Source organism: Myotis yumanensis, unplaced genomic scaffold, assembly GCF_028538775.1.
Source record: "Myotis yumanensis isolate MYYU_CA2020_CCGP unplaced genomic scaffold, mMyoYum1.0.hap1 SCAF_18, whole genome shotgun sequence".
Classification (NCBI taxonomy): domain Eukaryota; kingdom Metazoa; phylum Chordata; class Mammalia; order Chiroptera; family Vespertilionidae; genus Myotis; species Myotis yumanensis.
This window is the reverse complement of record NW_027223769.1, coordinates 26,530,521-26,550,058: the sequence shown is the minus strand read 5'-3', so window position 1 is coordinate 26,550,058 and position 19,538 is coordinate 26,530,521. Positions and strand designations below refer to the sequence as shown.

Genomic DNA, 19,538 nt, shown 5'->3' with positions numbered 1-19,538 from the left:
TGAATGGTAGCTTAGCCTTCTATATATATAGTTTTGACTTTTGGAAATGTATGTTTTCATATTTTAAAAAATGGACCCTAGCTGGTTTGGCTCAGTAGATAGAGCATCAGCCTGTGGACTGAAGGGTCCTGGGCTCGAATCTGGTCAAGGGCACATGCCTGGGTTGTGGGCTCGATCTCCAATGGGGGATGTGCAGGAGGCAGCCAATCAAGCTCTCTCATCATTGATGTTTCTCTCTCTCTCTGAAATCAGTAAGAATAAATATATATATAAAAACAAAAAAAAAGATAGGACATTGCCCTGGCAAGGTGGCTCAGTTGGTTGGAATATTGTGGATTTGATCCCCGGTTGAGACATGTGCAGGAGGCAACCGATTGGTGTTTTTTCTTTCTCTTATCAATAAAAACATATCCTTGAGTGAGGATTTAAAAAACAGAAAAATCTTAAATTGAATTTTAAGCAAAGAAATTAACAAGTTAACTATATACCAAATGGGTAAGATTACCGTAAAGGAAAAAACTGAATTTAAGGAACTTTTGAAGATAGCACTGTGTGTAAGTACTATCAATATAAGAACTAAAAAGAAATCTTGGGACTCAGCAGGTTCATTTTACCAAGTAGTCAGAGTTAACATCACTCAGTGCAATGCACTGAGGACCTAATTATCACTCAGGTGGCATTCCTGCCCAAAGTGAAAACCTCAGCCCACTGAGGAAACAATCTGCCAAACCCTGAGGGAGGGACATTTAAAAACCGTCTTGTATTGTTTAAAAATGTCCATTTCACTAAAGACGAAGGCTGAGAAACTTTAGAATTGAAGGGAAATGCCAGGACAGTATTGGGACAATATAGTAAAATGTGAACTGTTATATATTAGATAATAATAATGTGTCAAATTTCTGAAACTTGATCATTGTACTTTGGTTACATAAAAGAACATCCTTTCCTAGGAGATACTTTGTACTGTGTGCATAGAAAGATAAAGAGCAAATGAGAAGAAATGCTAAAGATGGGGAAGTATGCCGAAACCGGTTTGGCTCAGTGGGTAGAGCGTCGGCCTGCGGACTGAAAGGTCCCAGGTTCGATTCCGGTCAAGGGCATGTACCTGGGTTGCGGGCACATCCCCAGTGGGGGATGTGCAGGAGGCAGCTGATCGATGTTTCTCTCTCATCGATGTTTCTAACTCTCTATTCCTCTCCCTTCCTCTCTGTAAAAAATCAATAAAATATATTTTAAAAAATAAATAAATAAATAAAGATGGGGAAGTCTCAGTGAAAGGCTCTATGGGAGCTCACAACACTCAACTTTTCTGAATGACCAAAATGCTTTAAAGTAAAACAAAAAAGAGAGAAATGGTAACACTTAGTTTTATTTTAACAAATTTAGTATATTTCTTCCCCCAAAAGATAAATCTAAATGCTTGCTCTTGGTGTATACCCCAAGTGTTAGCCTTCAAATTACTTAAGGAGAAAAATTTGGCCTATTTAATGAAAATGCACAGAAGTTTACAACCACATTTATTAGAAAAATATTATCACTTGGAAGTTCCTTTCTTTTGAGGTCGAAGGTTCGATCCAGGGCACGGTTGTGTTTTCAGCAAACCCCCTCCACATGGCAGGAACCCCAGCTCTGGGTGCTCTCGGGCCCAGGCATGGCCCAGTCCAACCGCAGACCCAGCCCACCCTTCACATGAGGAGTCATGAGAAGCAGGCAGGAGCCGGGCCTGTTCTTTCCATCCAGATGCAAGATGGAAATGAGATCCCAGAACTTGGCAGCGGCAGCAGCTGTCCAGTTTGCCTGCGGAACTTGCACTTCACCTTTTCTTCACAAACTTCTTTCTGGAAGCATTGGGATTTAACCGTCTCCTCCCGGCCCCCAAAGTGTTGTCTCGGACCTGCAGGGTAGCTGAGCGGCTGGAGATGTCGTTCTCTGCAAAGGGAGATACCCCAGCCTCATAGTCAGGGGCAAACACATCCGTTTTCTGCCGGGCCTTGCGGGAGAGTCGCAGCTGAGGGAAGCGCTGGTCCTCAGTCAGATGAGGGTTGATGGCATATTTGCCCCCTTTGGGAGTGGGAAGTGAATACTGCAAATAAGAAGAAAGGCCATTAGAAGGACGGTGATCCATTTTCATACAAGTCAGATCCTGTTAATGTCAGCTCACTTGACAGCTCTGGATGCAGGCGGATGACATCAATGTAGTCTCATCCACCGCCTGCTACATGCTAAGCACATGACATGCATCTTCCCACTTGATCCTCCCCTCAACTCACAGATGAGAGGGGCTAGAATGAACTCTGTAGTGTTCAGTTGAAACTGAAGTTATAAATTCAATTTTTAGTACATGTGTATTTATATACACATGTATATATTCACCATCTCTGCCCACATGGACAGAGACGCCACCCTAGGACAACGAGCACACAAGTGCCAAGATATTTGCTTCTAAAAGTCATTCTTCATAAAGATGACCCAGAGCTGCTCGGAGAAATGGCCGATTCCAGGGCAGGGGCACTATAAGAGTCGGAACATCTTGCTATGCTGGAAAGTGGAAAATGTTCAAATAATTGGGACACAGAAGCCAGGTTGAAAGGCCTCTATAAACAGTGTGAGCATCTAAGTAAATATGATGGTGATGGATCACAGCCTGAAGACTAAAAGTCCACAGACCACACTCACATAAATGAATACATCAAGAGGAGAAATTTCCTCTTTACAGCAGAATGCCAGCTCATGGAGAAAGAATGACGGAATTAGAAAATCACCGCTTGGCAACCATCACTGTAAAAACTGATTCAGGTAACTTTAACCACGAGTTGAAGTTGGATGAGAAACAGTATTACACAGCATTAGAGTACCTTTCCGTAAGTTACTTATCACTAATGATAACGTTACAGGAAATTTGTGGCAAAGTTGGAATGTGGCCTCAAAGATTAAAATCTTTGTGAAATCTAAATGAAGGCTGGGTGGGCATTATTTGTATTATTTTTGCAGCTTTTCTATACGTCTAAAATGATTTCGAAATACAAAGTAAAAAAAAAAATCTCTTCTCGCGCATTAGAGGCAGTGGCCACTTGGAGAACTCGGTGCCAGGCCGGCTACGCCGTGGTAGTCCTTTGTCTCTCAACCCTTCTCTCTCGATTCCTTAGAACAAATGCACGGCTGTGCACCCAGCCGGCCTCTCTTCTGTGCTGCGCATGTAAACACCTCTTCCTCTCTGGTCCACGGAGCTTCTGGAAATCCTGCCCACCCCAACCACTCGCACAAATCTACCCGCCATCCTGTGAATGCCCGCCCTGTTGTGGCCCCACATGCATTTGGCCCTTGTCACTTACTGCCTGGAATTACCGGCTATTTCTCATTAAACTGCCAGCTCCTCAGAAACCTCACCCCCATCTGCATTGATGACAGGCTCTCAGGAACTATCCTGTAGGAACCACGAGGATTGTTTGTCCTCCATTCGTTTCGATGCCGGTGCTAAGAGGGCTCGCTTTCCCAGCCTTAGGCCCTGCCGCTGGAGGCTGAGAGACACGCCACTCACCCGGAGGCCCCGCGGGTTCAGCACCTTGGGGTTGCGGGAAAAGTGCATCCGCAGGGTCCCGTCGTCGCTGACAGTCACAGAGACTTTCTTCAGGGTCTTGTTTCCACAGTGTGAACAGAACACTCGGCTCATGTCGGAGGTTGTCCTGGAGAAATAAGAGCAGATGCTTCGGACTGAAGCCACAGGCAGCAAACCCTGTCTCCAGAGCACAAGATGAGTCACAGGACTCAAGAGGAGGAGGGAACAATAAGAAATGGGGAGTCTGAACAATCTCTCTGTTCAGACCCCCAAACACTGTACACGTCATAGACCAAGGCCTTCCGGCCTCATGCTGACCACATAACCAAACTGCAGCTGCATTTCTCAGAAATGACACAATGAAAACTGAGCATATGCTACCTTAATAACAAATCCTTACTGAGCTTTGTCAGGCATTCGTCTACAAGTTTCATATTAAACCAATCCTATGAGGTTGCTACTATCTTCAATTTACACAAGGGGGTAAGGTAAGGTAGCTTTCAAGATGACACAGCTCACAGGGCAGGTAAAAACCCAGGGAGTCCGGCTCCAGGTTCAGTGCTCTTAACATCACCGTCCTTTCTCAGGGGCAGATTATTACAGCTCGAAATACTGTGTCCCCACATGTGAGCCTGGGCATTAAGCCAGGAGGTGGTTCTAGAGGTGCCAATAATGCATTAACGAATCATAGAGGACACACCATATAGGCTGCTATGGTGGAATAGGTGTGGGTGTTGAGGACAGACCTCAGGGCCTTGCCTCTTTTCTACCCACTAAAGCCCCAACGATGGACCTCCCACTTATGTATTTCAAAGAAAATCTCTGGCATCATTTCATCAGTAAGTATTTCAGTACTTATCACCAATAAGGAGGGCTCTTTGCTCCAGAACCCACACCCTAAATCCTATGCCACTACAATAAGGACTAAATCGCCTCCCTCGATTTCTCAGGTGGGCAGCCACTGGCAGTCTGTCCCAGGGGTTTCAGTGCCTGGTGCGATGAGGTACACATATGAATGAGGTATGCAAGGCAAGGCTCTCCTTCAGGAAGTTCGTAGAAGGGACAGGAAGAGAGGAGAGTGTTCGGCAGAGGGCGCGGGTTCGATGATCAGCTACTTACCTGAAACAGCCGTGGCAGCGCAAGATGTAGCTCCGGGCCTCCCGGATCAGCATGCCGTTCACCGCCAGCACGTGCAGCCCCATCTGAAGCAGAACATTCTGCAACCAACAAGTTAAAGCAGCACTGAACTCAGAGCACAACTCAATTTTCTCTTAACGTCTGTATGATGACAGTTGAAGGAACTTCACAAACCTTGGTTGGGCTCCTAAAGGACTTCTGCTAAGGAAAAGCAAGCTTAGGGTGGCTCTCAAGATAAGTAAAGTAGGGCAAGGACGCAGAGTTACCTCAAGAGCTGGGATCTGTGCTCAGCACTGTCTCTTAACAGAGACATTTATTTTGTCAGAGCAAATATACTCATTTCTGGCTTGGAAACCCTCTATACTTTCCCCAAGTACTTCACTGAGCAAAGAACATTGTGTAAAAGAAAAGCACCAACAGATTATGAATAGAAAACATTAAAGTCTAATGTCCTAGCCCTGGCTTGTGTGGCTTAGTGGTTGGGTATCGTCCCATGCACCGAAAGGTTGCCAGTTCGATTCCCGGTCAGGGTACATGCCTGGTTTTCGGGCTCGATCCCCAGTAAGGGGTATCCAGGAGGCAGTCAATTGATGTTTTGCTATCACATCGACATTCCCTCATGTTATGATTCTCTAGCCTCCAAGCAAACTAAAAATTACCGAAGAACACAGGCAAAGTTTCTAGAACCATTAAAACAATAACCCTGTACAGACCCCCAAACCTTGGAGGGACAGGTATGACACTAAGCCCAGAGCTAACTGATGCCCTCCACCCACCTGCATGGCGAAGTCTGTGGTCACACAGCCGACCCGCACGTCCTTCGGGACGGTGCACTGTTCAAAATCCCGCTGGATCTGCTTGATGTTGCTGGGGGTTATCCACCCCCCATCGCCATCACTGCCTTCATCTTTCCTTTCTTCAAACCCATTCTCTTCCTCCTCACTTGGAACATCCTCGCCTTCGTCGATCTGAAACATAACAGAATTCACGAACCTCCAGCCCACAGGAGCAGCAGGAGAAGCTAGTGTGCTGTCTGTCACCCGGAGGAGGTAGCAATCAGGGCCTTACCAGCAGCTCCTGCAGATCACGATCAATATTAGGCAAAGGGTTTCTCCAGAACATGAAGGAACTGAATTCCCGGTCCTCAGGCTCACCGGCTGGGTGTTCATGTTCCACTGCTTCTCGTGGGGGTTTAGGCTGAGGTTGAAATAATAACAATTTTAAGACCTGAACATTGAGAGGGCTACATACGATATGATATATATGACATACAAGTCAGACCAGACAGGGCGGGACAAACTATAATATTAGTCTATGTAAATTTGGTTCAGTGTAAACAGTTAACTTGTGGAGATGTGACTTGTGGCAGAAAGGGCATGATGAGCATGACTTGTCTAAGTAATTACCTTTGAGGGCAGATGGAAACCAGAAATGTGCAGAGGAGTTTCGGGGTGCTGAATCGATGAGCTCACTTTAGCCTTAAAAAGAAAAAAGTGACAGCTCTAAGCAAAGAAATACAGTTTGAAAATTCAACATGGACGAGTAATTAAAAGAGAAAACAATATTTTCCCTCGGTTACTGGAGTAAAAGATATTCAGTGTTTAAAAAAACTGGAGGTCTGGCCAGGTAGCTCAGTTGGTTAGAGCATCATCCCAATACCCCAAGGTTGTGAGTTTGATCCCAGTCAGAGTACATACAAGAATCAACCAATGGCCGAAACCGGTTTGGCTCAGTGGATAGAGCGTCAGCCTGCGGACTGCAAGGTCCCAGGTTCGATTCCGGTCAAGGGCATGTACCTGGGCTGCGGGCACATCCCCAGTAAGAGATGTGCAGGAGGCGGCGGATCGATGTTTCTCTCTCATGGATGTTTCTAACTCTCTCTATCTCTCTCCTTTCCTCTCTGTAAAAAATCAATAAAATATATTAAAAAAAAAAAAGAATCAACCAATGAATGCATAAATAAGTGGAACAACAAATCTATGTTTCTCTCTCTCTCTCTCTCAAATCAATAAAATAAAAAAATAAAAAAACCCGGAAAATATAAATACAGTCACGTGCCGTTTAAAGACAAGGACACATTCTGGAAGATGCGTCATTAGGCAGTTTCCTCATTGTGCTAACATCACGGAGTGCACTTACATGAACCTGGGTGGTGTAGCCTGTTCCACACCGAGGCTATATGCTATACACGCCGTCCGTGTGGTTCGTCACCAACTGAGAGTCATTATGCGGCACATGACTGAATAATTACTCCGTGATTCCACCACCAAATAACTGCTTTGGGACATTTCTTTTTTTGTCCTTATGCATAAAGCTGTAATGAACACCATCACCCATAAACTCAAAAGTGTCTTTGTTTTGTTTGTTTTTATGTATCTTTTTATATATCAATGATGTGAGAGGATCATTGATCAGCTGCCTTCTGCCCGATTGGGGATGGAGCCCGCAACTTGGGCATATGCCCTGACCGGGATCGGAACCGTGACCTCCTGGTTCACAGGTCGGTGCTCAATCACTGAGCCACCGCGGCCGGGCAACTCAAAGGTATCTTTGGTTACATCCTTAAGATAAATGCCTAAGAGTGAACTGCTCTTAGTGAAAAGATAAGCTGTTTTAAAGCTTCTGATACAAAATAGGTACGTCCTGCCCAAAAGGCTGCAGGAAAAGGCAATTTCTAAGATTTAGGAATAGGTGGATGCCAAACAGAAACCCAGGTACCAGTCACAGAGTCAGCACAACTATTCCATTCAAACCTCTCACCCAAACATTCCAGTAACATGCTGAAGTCTGTAGTTTAGGCATCACTTTTTTTTAGACTTTCTGGAGTGAAGGACTCTAAACCCACATTTAAACAAGCTGAGGACAGTTCTAGCAAGTACAGGAACATGAGCCCACCATGGTTTTGATGACTCAAGGCAGAGGAGAGCAAGCAATTCTTTGTCATTAATTATTATAAGGTTAATTATCTGGCTCCCAAAATTTTCTGACCTTGAAAAAGCCAATAGGGCCCAGGCACAAATAGATTAGTTTCTTCAACCTAGCCAAGGCAGCCAAGTCCCTAAAAGCACAACAGGAACCCAGAATTTTGGTATCAGGGTTTAAAAAAAAAAAACAAGCAAAAAAAAACCCCACAAGCACCTAGTATTCTTGCTTCTGAAAAAATTTCTAGTTAAGAAAAAGTGAGACTGTCGCTTTTCACACTTACTGCATTTTTCAAGTTTAACCAATCTTCCCAAGAACCTACAAATCAAAAGGCTTACACACATTTGCTAACTGCAATGTTTGACCCTTATTTGGAACTTGATCCAAACAAATAAACTATTTTTACCTTTTTATAAAATTGGGAAATGTGAATGCTAACTGGTTATTTTGATAAGACTAGGGAGTTATTATTAGAATGTTATAGGTATGTAATAAGGATGGTTTTGTGGTTATTTTTAAAAAGAGACACACTTATCAGTGAAATATGATGTCTACGTTCAAAAGAGCTGTCAGTAGAGAGGAAACCAGACCGATTGTAAGTTGATAACCATGGAAGCAGAATGGTGGGGACCTGGGGTCCATTATACCATTCCCTCTACTTTTGTGTATCTGATACTCCCCATAATAAAAACATTAAAACAAAACAAAACAAAACAAAAAGAACAACAGTCCCCCCCGATTTACCTTTTCTGGTTCTTGTTTTAAGTGCGACACCCCAACAAACTCTGCCTCCAGCTGGTAGGTAAGTGCCAGCACTTGGATGTCCGTGGCAGAGAGGCTGGGATAGTCTCCAGTTTTCTTTGAAAACTCAGTCACTGTAAACAAAAGAGTCTCAACTTCATTTAGAGGCAAAAAGTCATAGGACCGCAGACAAAGATAATGAAAGACTGAAAAGAACTTAGGATCAATATGGCAAGAAAAACCCCTTAAGACTATCACCTATTTCCTCATCTTTTTTCTAATCATAGCTGACATCTATATTCTCTACCACCAAGATTCATGCCAGTTAGGTTTACTGTGATATCCTTATTGAGTACAGATGAGGAACGGGAGAACAAAGTTAACAGGAAGGCACTCAAAGTTAGCATGATATTTGCAAATGATGAGTTTTTGGTATTATGTCAGAATAGAAGGTCTCTTCTCTCCCAGTTCTAAAATTCTTTGATGTTTAACAATTGAGACTAATAGAATGGATGACCAGATTCCAAAATGGGATGGGAAGTTAATCCGGCCAATATCTGTTGTAGTCTATGATAGAAAAAGAAAATTATTGGTTGCTTTGTAATACATATTGGACAGTTTTTATGTATTAAAAAAACACCCCCCTCCCCGATGTTTACCACATTGTAAATGCCAGCTGTTACTGTTATTCTCCTGAGACATCAACAATAAACATGCACAATAACATTTTCTGACATATTAACAGAAAGGGGTCTTGTGCTACACCACCACATGGAACAGTAACTATACTGTTTACATTTCCTAAAAGCAGATACCAATTAACAGCAGCAATTGTACTGGGCATTTACTAGTGGTATCTCACAGGAGGCACTGTGTTAAAAGCTTTGCATGTCATCCTTCAACCAAATCCTATTACATGCTATTAGTATTTGTTCTGAAAGATGCAGTAACTCCCCCTTAAAGCTTTCACAGTAAGTTGGTGGGAAAAGCTACAGAAGAGTCACAAACTAACAGTGTAGCAAACATTTTCATTATCAGCTCCTAAACCCCACAAACACTTCCAGTCACCTAGGACAGTGGTCGACAAACTCAAACCCCCGGGCACATCCCCAGTAGGGGGCGTGCAAGAGGCAGCTGATCGATGTTTCTCATCGATGTTTCTGGCTTTCTATCCCTCTCCCTTCCTCTCTGTAAAAAAAATCAATAAAATATATTAAAAAAATAAAAGACATGGGCAAGAGTAAGAAATCCAGGTTCTTTTATTTTTAATCCAAACAAACTCACCGAATGGTTGCCAGGCGCTAGAGTCTATAGACACTATGCTGAGTGGCAGCGCTCACTTAACGCTCCAGCAATCGCGGAGGCGGGCGCTGTTATTGCTCCCATTTTACAGACGAGGCGATCGAGGCCGAGAGGGTCTGAGTGTCACACCCAGGGCAGAGCCAGTAACTGGCAAGACCCCGCGGACGCAGATCGGGAAGCATTTTTCTCCCACGACCTCCCGAGAACCTGAGGCTCCTAAATCAGCTGCTGATCAAGGGGCCCCACCCCAACTCGCACCCGAGCCGGCCCCATCCGCACCCCGGACCCGTCTCCGCCAAGGCCGCCGGGGCAGGAGCACTCACCCAGCCGCACGTATTCCGGGAAGGGCTCTTTGAAATGCAGCTCGTAGGGCAGGACGGCGAGTCGCCGGCGCGTGGCCTTGTCCCGAATCTCGGTGACCACGTCCCGGATGGTGTAGATGTTCTTCCCAATGTCCTGCACGGAGACCGGCCCAGCTCATCGCCCCCGCGCGGGCCGCCGGCCCACACCCTGCTCCCCGCCACCCGAGCTCCCCGTACCTGGAGAGCTGCGTCCCGCAGGAATGCCCCGGCGTCCGCCACAACGTGCTCCACCGGCGCCATCTTGGCTGGACCACCCCGAGCGCGCCTGCGCCCGCTCCTGCGTCCCACTCCGGCTTAGGGAGGAACGGCCGCAACGGGGCGGCGCCCCCTGGCGGCCACTCCGGCACCAATCGGCTCCGGCTACTTGTGCGCATGCGCACTGCGCCGGCCAGGGGCTGGGGGCGGGGCCGAACCCTGGGGGTGAGAGGGGGAGATACCTGAGGAAATAGGTTTCAGCATCCAGGCCTTAGCGCTTTATTTTTTTTTACTTTTATTTTATTTTTATTTTTTTAATTAAATCTTTATTGTTAAGATTATTACAGTTGTTTCTCTTTTTACCCCCATAGCTCTCCTCCGCCCGGTTCCCACCCCACTCTCCGCCCTCACCTCCCCCCCACTGTCCTCATCCATAGGGGCACGAGTTTTGTCCAGTCTCTTCCCACACCCCCACACCCCTTTCCCCCAAGAATTGTCAGTCCATTCCCTTTCTATGCCCCTGGTTCTATTATATTCACCAGTTTTACTCTGTTCATCACATTTTTTATTCACTTGATTTTTAGATTAACTTGTTGATAGATGTGTATTTGTTGTTCATAATTTTTATCTTTACCTTCTTCCTCTTCTCAAACTTTTTAAAAATGAAGAAAATCCATACAGGGTGTTCAGGGAAATAAGGGTGATGCCTGGTGTAGCACAGGGTGACTGGGTAGCTGGGGACAGGGTCTCTCAGAGGTGAAGTGAGCCCCGAAACACTTTTTAAAAAAAATTTTTATTGTCTAAAGTTTTACATATGTCTTCTTCCCGCATCCCCCCACTGACACCCCCCTCCCGCCATTCCCACCCCAGGCAGGCCCCCACCGCCCCAGTGTCTGTGTCCATTGGTTATGCTAATATGCATGCATACAAGTCCTTTGGTTGCTCTCAAACCCCCCTACCTCCCCTGCCATTTGTCTCTGGATCTATTTTTGTTCATCAGTGTATGGAAACACTTCGCTCTTGTGGAGCTCCTGTTTTTTTTTTAAAGTGAAGAAATCTGAAACATTATTAGGAAGATCTGGTCACTTTAAAGCAGTTTGCATGAACAACACTTTCAAATACATGTAGGATAATGTATAACTCATTGAGGTCTTCCAAGAGAGAGAAGGCATTGCTGGCGTGCCAGTGAAAACCCGAGTTACTTCCCAGAACAACCGGAAAATGCAGCCGCTATGAGACCCCGTGCTTAACAGGATGGGGAATGGAACCCGCTACCTTTCGGCGTACTGGGCAATGTTCCAGCCAAGTGACCCACACCGGCCAGGACCACAACTATTTGATGACTTGATTAAATAGCTACCTCTCACCTGTAACGTGGGGCTAACGATAGATCCAACCCCAGGGTTGGTGGGAGGAGTAAGCGACCGGCATTAGGGAGTCCTCGACTGATCGCTGGGGAGCGAGCACTCCGGCGAGTGGGAAAACCTTCGACTTTTAAACGCGCAGAGGTAAAAATAAAATAAATAAATAAATAAATAAACGCGCAGAGGATAAGAATGCCTCCTCCCGGGCAGAGGATCCCTCGGTTGCCCCACACCTGCGGCCCGGCCAGCCTCTTCCGGGTCAGGTGACCGCGCGCGGCCACGTGACCCGGCCCGAGTGCGGGCGCTGGAAGGCGGAAGTGAGAGAGGAGTTGGGCGCCGCTTCTGTAGCCGCGCGGCAGGTAGCGTGCGCGGGCGCTGGGGGTGCGGCGGGTCGGGGTGCGGGGCAGGCCTGGGGTGGCGGCGGCTCGCGGGGGACGGTGCGGCCCGGGCGCCGGGGGGCGGTGGCTTCCTGTGGGAGGGGCCTGGCGCGGCGGTTCCGGCCTCCGAGGAGGGGTGTCCCGGCTCCCGCCCTGGAGGGGTGGGCGCGCCGCGGGCTGCGCGCGGGGGCTGCTCCGAGGGGGGCGCCGAGGCCGCCGGGGGGTGCGGCTGCGAGCAGCAAGTCCTTGTGGAAGGGGCATGGCGCTTAGGCGCCAGGGATGGAGAGGGTGGCCTCTGTGGAGGGGTCGGGACCGGGGGAAGGGGCGACTGGGGACTGAACGGGAAGGGGGCGCCCGAGAGTGGGCGTCTGCCGCGGAGGGAGAGAAGGGGAGATGCAGAAGATGCTGCCTGAACCCCAGCTGGGAGCCTCTCCCTTCTCCCTCCTTCGGAAGTGATTGTTACCCGAGACTTTGATTTCGGTCCCAGTCAGTTTTTAAACTTCAGGAGGGACCACAGGATCTCTTGCTTTCGTCACACCCACTTAGCCCTGCTTGGGGAGGGAGGGTTTCCACTTCCTGGGAACCTAGCCCTGCAGATCATCTTTCTTTGAGATTTTTTTTTCCCAGATCCCATCAATTTCTAAGCTGGGGGAAAAAGAAAAAAAAAAGAGTGTGGGCACTTTTGCTCTGGCCATACAATGGCTTTTAGCCTAAACTGTTGAGGACCACCTAGCTCAACATGGCCTCAGCACCATCGCGACTGCTGAAACCTTGGACAGTGTCTCCTTACCCGGCTTCATGACTTTTCCCTCTTCCGTTTACATTATTCAGCTTCCCTGACCATGTGACTGCCTATCTTGACACACGGTGATTAGATAGGGTGACTGCCACGTCTGTGTTGTGCTCCTTAGAACCATGGCGTGGATCATGATTTTTGAGATTAAATGCCTTTGTGAAAAGCTGTTCATCCTTTTTTTTTTTTTTCTTTGCGTTGACTAAGCTTTTCAGCAGTGCAATGAATTTCATGGATGTGGTATAACTGGAGCGAGTGCTCAGGCTGGACAGTCACAGGAGCCGGCATCGTTCCGAACCCAAAATGTTACAAGTAGGGGGAAGAAAAGTACTTTGCTAATGTATTATGAGTTCAAGTTTTTGGAGTATTGGATAAACATTTACAGATGATTTTTGTAGCAGTCCAGTGGGTTATGTTGGGAAGGTATTATTCTCATTCCACAATGAACAAGCAGAACTAAGAGAGATGACTTGATTTTTCAACAATTGATTACTCTTTCTTGTTTACCTGCTAGACTGCTAATCCTTGAAGGGCAGGAGTCATATCTTAGGTGGTTTGTTTGGCTACTAGCCTAGTGTATGGCACGTTGTGGCACTTGGTAAGTGTGTAGTGAATACAATTTCTGAAGGTCACAAAGCAACAAGTGTAGGACAAGGGATTTGAACCCAAGTCCGAGCTCTTCTCTCGTCCGATTTGCCAGTTTGTGTTATTGGTCCATAGTGAATACGACAGGCCTGGGGAAAAGGCTTGGCTGGGCTTCTCAGTCTCTTACTTGATGACTACGTTCCCATTCACAAAGGGCCGATATCAGCATCTCATTTAACTCTCACCACAGTCCCGTGAAGGCCAGTGTTGTCCCTGTTCTACCAATAAAGAAACGGAGGCTTAACAAAGTCCTTGCTTTAGAGTCCAGAGCTAGTGACTGACTGAGCAGGGACCCCAGGCCAGGCCTTTTATCCTTAGACCCATATTTTTCCAGTCATAGAAGGACATAAAGTTTTATTTTAAAGTGTTTTTTCAAGTATAAACGTATGCCATTTTAAGAAAAAAAATAGTATATAGACAGCAAAAATTGTGACTGTAGGATGCAATCAAAGTTCGGAACTCTGTACTATACCATAGCTGCCTCTTCCTGGGAAAACATTCTCTCGTCCAATGAATATTTGTAAGTGCCTGCTCTATGCCAGGCATTGTTCTGGAGTTGAGCTGTCCAGGGTGGAGGCCACTAGACACATGGGGCTGTCTAGCACTGGAGATGTGCTATGAGCATAAAAGACACACCTGATTTTGAAGGTTTAGTATAAAAAAAAGATAGTATCTCATTGGTATATTTATATTATAGTAAGTATAACATTAATATAATAAATATAATATTAATACAACGTGAGTACATTTCCTACTTGGTTATTTAAGTTTTTTTGGGTTAAACACAGTGTAATTGGAATTCAATTCACTTGTTTTCTTTTTTAGTTTTTAAAAATGTGTTTCCTAGAAAGTTAGAAATTATATTGGAAAGTGCTGTTCTACACACTGGGAATGTAGCACACAAGGAAGGCAAAAATCTGTGCCCTTGTGGATATTACATTTTAGTGGGAAAAGGCACCATAAACAAAACAACCAAGTATATGATGTTATAGTGAGGCATGGAAGTGGGCTGTGGAATGTCGGCTGGGGCGGCAGTTTTGAGTTTGGGCCCTCAGAGAAGCCTTCCTGAGAAGGTGCCGGCTGAGTGAAGATCAGAAGAAGAGGGAGAAACGCTGTGTGGCTGAATGGGACATAGTGGTCCAGGCAGAAGGAACAGCAAATTCAACAGTCCTGCAGAAGGAGCGCCCCTGGCGGGTCTGTGGACCACCCGGGAGGCCCCTGGCTGGAGGGATGTGATGGAGGAGAGATGCTGAGGATGAGGTCAGAGAGGTGGTGCGGGTAAGGGGAGAGATGGGCAGGTGGCGGAGGGCTTTGCAGGCCATGGTAAGGACATCGGTTTTCACTCCGTTGGCACCACTGGAGGGTTTTGAGCAGCGGAGTGGGCACGATCCACCCTACCTTTTAAGAGGCTCACTCTGGTTGCCATACGAAGAAAAAAGAAAGAGGAGCAAGGCCAGAAGCAGAGAGACACGTTCAGAGGCGATGGCCGTGTCCCAGGTGAAGGCTGGGCCAGGTGGTCGTGATGGCGGTGGTGAGGAGAGGTTGGGCCCTGGGTATATTTTGAAGTACAGCCAACAGGGCTTGTGGACGTGGGATGTGAGGAGGAAAGGCCCAGGGTGACTCCACGGTCTGTGGTGTGAATGACTAGAAGAGTGGAATCGTCATGAACTGCAGTGGGGAAGACTGGAGGAGGAACAGGGTTGGGGCTCACTTTTGTTCACGTTGGCCCTGAAACCTCAGTGCCAGTATTGTGGACAATGAGAGAGTCTGGAGCTGGGCCGGGGCTGGAATGCACATGGGGAAGCAGTTAGCACGCGGACAGTATTTACAGTTAAGCGCCTGGGCCAAGTCACTTACGGAGCAGTGTGGCTACATATCCAAGGAGTGCTTCTTATTGGAAGTCAAATTTTGGAAATGAAAACTGTTTGTGCTATTCTACCAGCGTAGCAAAGCATTGCATTATATCTCAGGGAACTTGGTTTCCCCTCCGTTTCGCTTTTCATTTAACGATTCTTTTGCAGACTGCAAGGTAACGGGTTTCTGTTTCCCTTGAGGATGCTGCTCTTCCAAGTGTGCTGCTGTGTAGTGCCGCTGGCATCGGCTCGAGTGCCAGGTTCCGGAGTTGGTCTGGCTTTCTGGGTTGGCAGCCAGTGTAGAGATTTCCAAGAAGGATGGGTAATGGGCTTTTAATGTCTAAGATGCTGGTTTTACCTACGGTGCACGGAATGCATGCTGTTTGTCAGGCATCCTATTGTTTCATAGATTTGAAACAAACAGAACCTCCCTGAGGCGAAAGGACCCACATAAAGTCATGCAGCTCAGACATGGCAGAGCTGGGATCTGAATCTCGGTCTTCTGAGTCCAGATCGGATGCTTCCAACGCGAGACACGCAGAAACGGGCGCCTGAATGTAAACTCCCAGGGAATCAAGTCAGTGAGCTGCTCTTGAGTGATTTTGAGTCACTTCGGACTGTTATAGACTCTGGAATTTCTGAGGGGTAGGAAGAAAAGGGAAGATCCTGTTTCCCTTTAGAAGAACCAACGGAATCTTTTTGTTTTTTTAAATATATTTTTATTGATTTCAGAGAGAAAGGGAGAGGGAGAGAGATAGAAACATGGAAACATCAATGATGAGAGAGAATCTTTGATCGGCTGCCTCCTGCACGCTGTCGTCCGTCCCCCCCCGCCCCCCCGGGATCAAGCCCACAACCCGGGCATGTGCCCTTGACCAGAATCGAACCCGGGACCCTTCACTCCGTAGGCTCTATCCATTGAGCCAAACCAGCGAGGGCTGAATCTTTTTTAGAAGGTTGTAGTCCCCTGCTCCTGCCCCTCCCCCTCTAAGCTTATAAACAAACATTTTGTGATTTAAGTCAAGCGTTCACATCTATTTCTTAGAAAACACCAAATACCAAGACCTGGCAGTCCTGACCTAGGACAGGCCCTCTTCCTCTGTGGCATGCATGCTTTTTGCTTCCTGTTTTGTTGCGAGATCTGCTTTCCAGTCTGTTTTATTATTAGCCTGTATTTCCACTGTGCTCCCCCTCCCTCCTTTCATGAGCTTGGTCCTTTGTACGGATGTCATCTGGCAAAGTTCAGTTCCATTTGATTGTTTTTTCAATACTTTATGGGCCTTTGGAGAGTGGAAGGTCACCAGCTCAATGCTGGATGGAGGAGAGAGGCCAAGAAAGAAGTGTACGTGTTGGGAAAAACGGGAAAAGCATGCGAGTGTGAAGGAAAGGAAGAATGTTTTGAACAGACCTTTGTCTTCCACATCTTTCAAGAAGTGGATGCCGGGCGGATCTATAGTCATAGAGAGGAAGCTCCGCCTGTTCCTACAGCTGGCTAATTACAAATAAAATCTGGATGCTGGTGCGTGGTTTTGCTCTTCCCTGGCTCATCTGCTGTACAGGCTCTTCCATTTTGAGGTCGTTGTTCAGTGGTTTCTTGACTCAAAGCTACAGGAATTCCAGAGCCTAGAATTACAGCATCAAGAAGAACTGGTTTAGCTTGTCATTAATACTCAGAGAGCACTTACTATGTGCTGCCTGCTTTGCCTGAACTCCTTTAATCCCTACTGTAAACTTATAAGGTTCATTATAAGATCTATTATTTAGGTTCATTTCAGAGATGAGGAATTGAGTCTTAGAGAGAGGGTATGTTGCTTGTCCAATATCACTCAAAGGCTCGTGAGCAATTAAACCTATTTGCCTCTAAAAGATTGACTGGTCTGAAAGGTTCTTGCTGAAGTTGGGTAGTAAGAATGATCAGGCATGTTGGATGTTGCAAGAGCTATCTGGTGTGTGGTTGCTTTGTCTTGCCAAAAGCTCTTCAAAGGTTTAACGGGGGTCTATCTGGGTTCCCAGAGGGCAGAGGCCCCATGGCATTCACCTTTGAGTTCCAGAGCCTTGCACAGACTGGTGTCTATGAGCATTTCTTGAAAGACTGACCCTGGCTCAGGGATGGACAGGGTGAACACGAAGGGGCCTGGAAAGGCGTAGTCAGAATGCTGGCTGCTTGCCTTCGGAAGGTGCCCGTGGCTGTTATAGTCCTCTGGCTTCAAGGATCAACCCATCCCAACAGCCCACATGTTGAGTTGTCCATCGATTGTTGAATGGCTAACCAAAGGTCGTATATCTGTACAATGGAATATGACTCAGCCATAAAAAGGAATGCGGTACTGATACATGCTACAACACGGGTGAACCTTGAAAACATTACGCTCAGTGAAAGAAGCCAGACGCAGAAACCCTATGTTGTATGATTCCATTTACTTGAAATGTCCAGAATAGGCAGATTCATAGATACAGAAGGCAGATTAGTGGTTACTAGGGGTTGGGGGCAGAGAGGAATGAAGAGCGACTGCTGCTGGTATGGGGTTTTCTTTGGGGATGATACAAACGCTCTGGAGCTACATAATAGTGATGGTTGCACAACTCTGTGAATACACTACAAGCCACCGAATTACATGCTTTAAAAAGGTGAATTTATGGTATGTGAATTATATTTTAGTAATAATAAAATGAAGACTCAACCAGTCCTGTTTTGAATGCACCCTCCGTGTCTTGTGGAGGTCGAGTTAAGGTTTTAGTGCCGGCAACAGCAGCCATTATTCTCCATCTTCTGGGGCCAGGGCGCTGCGTGTTACTCAGCCTCCTCTGATGTTCCCAGGTGATTTCTCCCTGTTTTTTTTCTTTTTTTTTTTAATCTCAGGTATTTTAAGTATTTTAGCCGAAAAGGACTATGGTATATCTTTGTTGCCTTTTGGATGTCTCTGGACATCCTGAACCAATAGGTGGGCCCTTGACATGCTTAATTTGGCTAATGACAAGAACTCAGGAATTAACCTAGTTAATAATTTCTTTTCTTTCTTTTTAAAAATATGTTTTTATTGATTTAGAGAGAGAGGAAAAGAGAGAGAAATCTATGTGGAGGAGAAACATTAATCAGCTTCCTCCTGCAAGCCCTTCACTGGGCATCGAGCTGCAACCCTGGCATGTGCTCTGACCCAGGAATTGCACTGGCGACCTTTTGGTACATGGGACAACGCTCAACCAACTGAGCCACACTGGCCAGGGCTCTTCTCTTTTTAGCAAGCCAATAGATTATAGGCAAAGGAAGATGGTCTCCCCCACCCCCCACCCCCCTGAGTTTCTTATTTGAAATTAAAGGTGTAAGGACACTCTTTGTTTCCTCTAGGGCGAAGCTGATAAATCCCCAGAGCTGTCAGTCTAGGTTGTATTACCGTCTAACTCTGAGGCGGAGGACAGCTGCCCTATTGGTTGTGAGTCCAGCTGCACAGGGCCTGAGGCCTGTATCACAGTAGGGAAAAGGAAAAGCCTGGAGGAGGAAGAGCCTAGTCAAGTGGAAAAGGAAAGAGGCAAAAGGAGGAGGAAGATGGTGAAGAGCAGAGAAAGGCTGCCTGTTAATCTGATGCGGTCCTTCTTGTCTCACTTTGCTACTTGTCATTGAAATAGATACATTCTTTTCAAATTCTCAAAAGCTGGTTGTCGTGTTAGTAGTGGCATCAACAAGTTGTTTCCCCTGTGACTGCAGAGTTATTTCTTAAGGAATTTACTGAGGGGCCTGGATCCAGGTGGATGTGGGAGTTGGGCGCCCCACGGATGTGTTGCTAATGTGCCGAAGACTTCCAGCTCAGCCTGATGTCAGTTGAAATTTAAATCTTCTAAAGCCTTTGCTGCTAATTGTATTAGCTTTTCTGTTCCTAATCTGTGGAACAAATTGATACAAACTTGAAATTTCTTCTTTCATCTTCTGGAGGCCAGATATCAGAAGTCAGGGTGTCAGGAGGGCCGTGATCCCTCCGGGCTCTTGGAGAGAATCCTTTGCTTCTTCTAGGGCAGTGGTTCTCAACCTTCCTAATGCCGTGACCCTTTAATACAGTTCCTCATGTGGTGGTGACCCCCAACCATAAAATTATTTTCGTTGCTACTTCATAACTGTAATATTGCTTCTGTTATGAATCGTAATGTAAATATCTGATATGCAGGATGTATTTTCATTGTTACAAATTGGGCATAATTAAAGCATAGTGATTAATCACAAAAACAATATGTAATTATATATGTGTTTTCCGATGGTCTTCGGCGACCCCTGTGAAAGGGTCATTCGACCCCCAAAGGG

The 19,538-nt window shown here is 46.4% G+C and overlaps 2 protein-coding genes across 2 annotated transcripts in view; one reads left to right on the top strand and one right to left on the bottom strand.

Annotated features, from left to right (window-relative positions):
* Positions 1-1,500: 1,500 nt before the first annotated feature.
* NOB1 (NIN1 (RPN12) binding protein 1 homolog) lies at positions 1,501-10,329 on the bottom strand. Its single transcript, XM_070398055.1, has 9 exons — positions 10,198-10,329; positions 9,982-10,114; positions 8,360-8,490; positions 6,100-6,171; positions 5,762-5,890; positions 5,470-5,661; positions 4,676-4,773; positions 3,539-3,683; positions 1,501-2,083 (listed from the first exon to the last, which is right to left on the bottom strand). The coding sequence occupies exons 1-9, from the start codon at positions 10,258-10,260 to the stop codon at positions 1,814-1,816; spliced, it is 1,233 nt and encodes a 410-aa protein (XP_070254156.1). The 5' UTR covers positions 10,261-10,329; the 3' UTR covers positions 1,501-1,813.
* A 1,539-nt stretch (positions 10,330-11,868) lies between these two features.
* The window catches only part of WWP2 (WW domain containing E3 ubiquitin protein ligase 2), a 116,569-nt gene continuing 108,899 nt past the window's right edge, over positions 11,869-19,538 (top strand). The window contains exon 1 of the mRNA XM_070398925.1: positions 11,869-11,938. The gene's annotated coding sequence lies outside the window, so the exon portion shown is untranslated. The remainder of the gene's footprint in view (positions 11,939-19,538) is intronic.

Coding starts and splice junctions, on each gene's coding strand:
- NOB1 (XM_070398055.1), bottom strand. CDS start 10,260: ATGGCGCCGGTGGAGCACGTTGTGGCGGACGCCGGGGCATTCCTGCGG. Junction 4,774..5,469: donor CCACAGACTTCGCCATGCAG/GTGGGTGGAGGG, acceptor TGTTGGTTGCAG/AATGTTCTGCTTCAGATGGG. Junction 3,684..4,675: donor CGCTGCCACGGCTGTTTCAG/GTAAGTAGCTGA, acceptor TTATTTCTCCAG/GACAACCTCCGACATGAGCC.